The sequence below is a fragment of the Corylus avellana genome, chromosome ca7 (genome assembly GCF_901000735.1).
Source record: "Corylus avellana chromosome ca7, CavTom2PMs-1.0".
In the NCBI taxonomy this organism is placed as follows: domain Eukaryota; kingdom Viridiplantae; phylum Streptophyta; class Magnoliopsida; order Fagales; family Betulaceae; genus Corylus; species Corylus avellana.
The window spans coordinates 26853761-26858828 of NC_081547.1; the positions used below are offsets into that span (position 1 = coordinate 26853761).

A 5068-nucleotide genomic window follows, 5' to 3' on the forward strand; every position below is an offset into this window, starting at 1 on the left:
TTTTAAAATTTTAATTTAATTTAATGTTTTTAATCATTTTAATTTTGAAAAAAAATTATTTTTATTTTTAATTAAGTATATGGATACATGTCAATTTTTAAAAGTGCTGACGTCAATTTTCGTCAATTTTTGAATCGAATTTAGACAGAGATACTATTTTCGTTTTTAACCATTATTATTATTATTATTATTATTTTGACATGTCCACACAAAAGAAGGAGGAGGGATTCGAACTAATAACCTCCGCTTCATTAAACGTGATTTACAATCGATTAAGCTATTTCTTAAAAACAGTTTTTAACTATTATTAACATACCATTTATGATACAAAAAGGAAATCGAATGAGAAATAAAACTATTAAACCACATTAGACAAAATAGTATTTAAACCTAATGTTAAAGAAATTATTACTAGTGTGATGGGGCCCAGCTATTTGTTCTTTTGTATTTTGGTTGTTCTCGGGGAAAGTTTGGGTTTCCATTTGAATTTGGAGACAACTCCTATTTGTACTTGGTGTGTTGTCCTACTCATTGCTACGTTAGATTCCTCTGATACCGTCCTTTTTTTGAAAAGAAAAATGTTGGGCTTTACCCCCCCCTAAAAAAAAAGAGTTTATGAAATAATAGAGTACAATTTAATTGATTTCTTTTTTTCTAAAAAAAAAAAAATTTGAATTTATCGCTCCTTATAGCATTTCGTATTTCTATTGAGCTCTTTAAATTTGATTTTTCTAAAAAAATTTAAAAAAAGTCATTTAATAAACTTTCTATTTTATTTCAAATTTAACTATAATTAACGAGTCTCTCCAAATATTAAAAATTATTTTATTTTTTCAAACTTATATATTTATTTTCTTTCTCTCTTATCTATCAAGAACAAATAAGAAATTTGATATTTAGATTGTTTTAAAAGTAACTCTCCTCATTTAAAAAAGTAAAAATATAACTTTTATTTGATCTCGGTCAATAATGATGCTCTTTTACTCATGGAAAGTGAAAAAAAAAGCAGCACCCATCTTCCCAAACTCAGCCGCAGCAGCACTCTCTTTCCCAGGCTACAGTCACTCTGTTTCTCAAACAAGTCTTTTGCAACCAACTATCTTTTAGTTTTGGTATCCAGATCAGAAAATTACATCTGGGTCTTAAATCTTCGTAGGACCTAAAATGGCAGCCACCAAGATAAGCCTGAAGCTTTTCATAGATAAAAAGAGCGAAATTGTGCTATTTGCTGAGGCGAGCAAGGAATTTGTTGATTTCCTCTTCAACGTTTTCACTCTGCCCTTCGGAAATATCACCAGAATCCTAAAAGACAAAGGCATGGGTGGCTGCTTGCCAAGCCTCTTCAATAGCATTGAAAATCTCAGCGACGCTTACTTTCTGCCAGACCAACCCAAAGAATTTGTGTTGAATCCCGTAGTAGCCGTTCCCGGTCCTAAAGTCCCTCTCCTCCTCCCACAGGTTGAGTCTTATAAATCAAGGGAATCGAGTCGTTTTTGTGGTTCTTGCGGCAACTTTCAGATCGAGGAAAAGTTAAATTACAACACCAGACTTTGTGCCTCCTGCAGTACTGCTTCAGTGACGACTCGTTTTCCTGAGGGTTTCGCAAGCCCGTCATCTTCGAGTGATGAAGGTTACGTAAAAGGGATGGTTATATACATGGTGATGGATGATCTGGAGGTGAAGCCAATGGTCAACATCTCTTTCGTCACTCTGCTTACCCAATTTAATATTCAGGATGTAGGGAATATTGAGGAGAAAGTTGTCCAATTAGGCATTAATGAGGTATATATATATATATGGAATTCATCCCTTGCTTTCTGTGTATTATTACAACTCTGAAACTTTTATTTTTTATTTTTAAATACTGGTGTTTTTGGAAGCAGCTTTTGGGATTTAAGATTTACGGTGACTATTTTTCAGGGAGTGAAATTGCTTAAGGCTTCTCTCCGTTCAAAGACGGTTTTGACTGATGTTTTTCTTCGGGCTGAGAACCTTGCAACTGAGGTTTCAATTAAAGATGAAGGTGTATAAGCGGGTCAATGAAGGCAGTGTAAATTCGTATGTTGAAGATATTAATACGAATTTCACAAAAAAAAAAAAAAAAATTCTATTTGATTCTGATAATAATTCGGTGGGAGCAACTTTTTGACGACAAGTTCTATCTGCCATGATTTCAGTGGTGTCTCTCTCTTCTTCTCAATCACCTTTTTTGGATGGTTGATGATCTTTCGAGCTATCATGCTTCTGCCAATTTCCTGTTTAGAATAGGGTTGATGATATTATATGGATGGCTGTTTTGGGATTATTTATAAATCAATTTCCTGATTTATATTTATTGTTTCGGCACTCTTCTTTTACTTCTGAGTTTGTACGTTATTGAGAAGCCACGTCTTTTAAATTTTTGTTCCAGTGTAACTATCTTCTCTTTAAATATAATGGAATATTGTTCTTACAAAAAAACAAAAAAAGTCTGCAAGCAAACTATGTATATATATTTTACTTTTTCTCTTTTGTTTCACTCTGGCTTCCATGCTATTATGTATCTATTAATTTAATTAATGGTTAAGATTTAATTTTAAAATTGATTTACTTTTAAAAAATTTTAGTAAAAAAAAAATTGAAGAGAAATATTGAGAGATTCAATTTTAACCGTTGATTAAATTACAGCATACATACTGCATGTAGACCAGATCCTAAAAAAGTTCGTCTAAAAAAAAATATATTGATCAGATAATTTTTTCTGCAACCCATCATGTATTGATCAGATTTCAAATTAGATATGATTCATAAAGATTAAAAGAAAAAGAAACAACAAATAGAAAGAAACTATTGTAGGTTTAATTATTGTTCTTTGAAAATAGTCTTTTTTTGCTAAGGTCACAAAAGTAAATTGATTTCAAAGAAGTGAAAACAATTTTACTTGGGAACGCGACACTAGCCAGCCCCTACAGAGGTAAGGGAAATGATATCCTGCAACGCAATGGACTCCACGTTTGCTGCAGTCGCTGGGAATGGGCTGAGAAGATTGATTGGGCTTGGGTGAGTAATCCACATAAGGGGATGACTTACCCTAGCCCAATGTTTTCAGCCCTGACCCATAAGAAGAAAGGTACATCTATAGATGGCGAGGATGTTCGTCAGGGGTGGTGGATCCTAGGTGGTGTTGGTGGTTCTTTGGCAACAAGCATGCGGTGGTTCTTCAACGGTGTACGGTGGATGTGGGCTCACGGCGTACGGTTGTTACCCCATTGTCACACGGTACTTTCCATCCTGTTGTGTGGCTGATTCGTCGAATGAGAAGAGCAGCACAGTGGCAGAAGGACATTGAGGAAAATTTTGAGAAAATTTAGTAGAATGAGTTATCCATGCTAGTTTTGAATTTTATTTTTATTTTTAATAAAAAGGTGATTGACATGATGTGGTTGACTGGACCACGCCACGTCAAACTCGTTGGATAGAATTATGATATGTAGCATACTAGCACTTCTTCTTTAGAAGTGAGTCAAGTGACCGAACCACTTCTTTGTGGTAAAAAAAGAAAAACTTGAGGGGTTGACTTGGTAATGAGCTAGCTTCAACATTGCATTCCGCTTTTCTTAAAAAAATTGGTAGTCACATATCCATATAATGAATTAGATCAACTTCTTTGAAGGTGGGGACCAGTTTATTTATTTTTGCTTACCTTATATATATATAATAAGGTATAGTTTAATTATTAGGATTAAGTTATCATATGCCATAGTTTAATTATTGAACTTTATTGTCTCCAAGGAGTAGTTCAATCAATTGGGAACCATATCTCATGAAGTGGAGATCACTAGTTTGAATCCCTCTTCCCCTATCTTTTGCGGACATGTCAAAAAAAAAAAAAAAAAAAAAATTGATTGAACTTTATATCTTTTTATACAAAAGTGACTTCTACCATTACTTATCACAACAACAACTTTTGTGCGGTCTTGATATAAATCAAGGGTTTTGTGCCCACTATTTAGAGGTCGATACATTAGCTTGGTACAAAAAAAATCATATGTTAGTAAAACACGGGATTAAATCCCAACACAGCCACTGAGCCACCGCCTACCACCACCACCTTGATCTCTTAGTCTCACCCACCGCCCACGCCAAGACACCACCTCCCAACCGAACCCTGCTGCCATGCTGGATCTCACACTCTCTCTCTCTTACCATAGATCTAATCCCACCAACACCACCAAAGATGCAAGCACAGCCCACCCATGCCGGGATCTCTAAGAATCATCGCTCAAAACTACCTGAGAGAGAGAGAGAGCCTAAGAGAGAGGGAGAGAGATACTAGTTTAGGCAGCGGGGCTTAGAGGGCGGCAACGACGTATGGCGTGGCTAGTGGTGATTGTGTTAGGAGGGTTTTTTTTTTAAAATTTTTTTTTATTTATTTATTTATTTATTTTTATTAAGAATAAAAAAAGTGTGGGTTAAATCGTGTGTTTTCTTAACATGTATTTTCTGAATGGTGGGCATAAAAGCCTTGGTTTGTTCAAAGACCGTATTGAAGTTATTCCCTACTCATCACATTGAAAGAGTATAAAGAAAAATGGTTCTTAATATATCTAAGGGCCTATTTGAGATTGTCTTTAGAGAGCTTAAAAAATATTTTTAATACCTAAAAAACTGTGCCAAACAAAAGCTGACATGTTTCTTAATATATATATATTTGAATTTTTTACTCTAAAAATAGCCAAAAAATAATTTAGACTTAAAAACTATATTTCTTAAACACAATTGCAATATATGCTCTAAATTGACCTAATTCGATTAGCTTAGACATTTTTTATTTTTTATTTTTGACTACTTTTTGTTTATCTCCCTCAATAACTTATTAGTTTCTACCATGTCCAAGCTAAAAATATGCGAGAAACATGTCGTACGAACTCTCATGGCCGACAAAGGTAAAGCGATTGCACCAGGTCGAAGAAATTCATGACCGTGAACTACTAGCTGTTGCTTTTCCGTGAAAAGCGACTTCCACGTAGCCACTCAAAACTCTAAATCAAAAGCTATTATATATCTTTTACTTTTCTGTTTCCTTTTC

General features: G+C 34.2%; 1 protein-coding gene across 1 annotated transcript; it reads left to right on the forward strand.

Moving 5' to 3' along the window:
• The first annotated feature begins 1011 nt into the window (after positions 1-1011).
• LOC132188449 (uncharacterized) lies at positions 1012-2340 on the forward strand. Its single transcript, XM_059602902.1, has 2 exons — positions 1012-1782; positions 1921-2340. Exons 1-2 carry the CDS (start codon positions 1165-1167, stop codon positions 2029-2031), a joined length of 729 nt encoding a protein of 242 aa, XP_059458885.1. The 5' UTR covers positions 1012-1164; the 3' UTR covers positions 2032-2340.
• The last annotated feature ends 2728 nt before the right edge of the window (positions 2341-5068 follow it).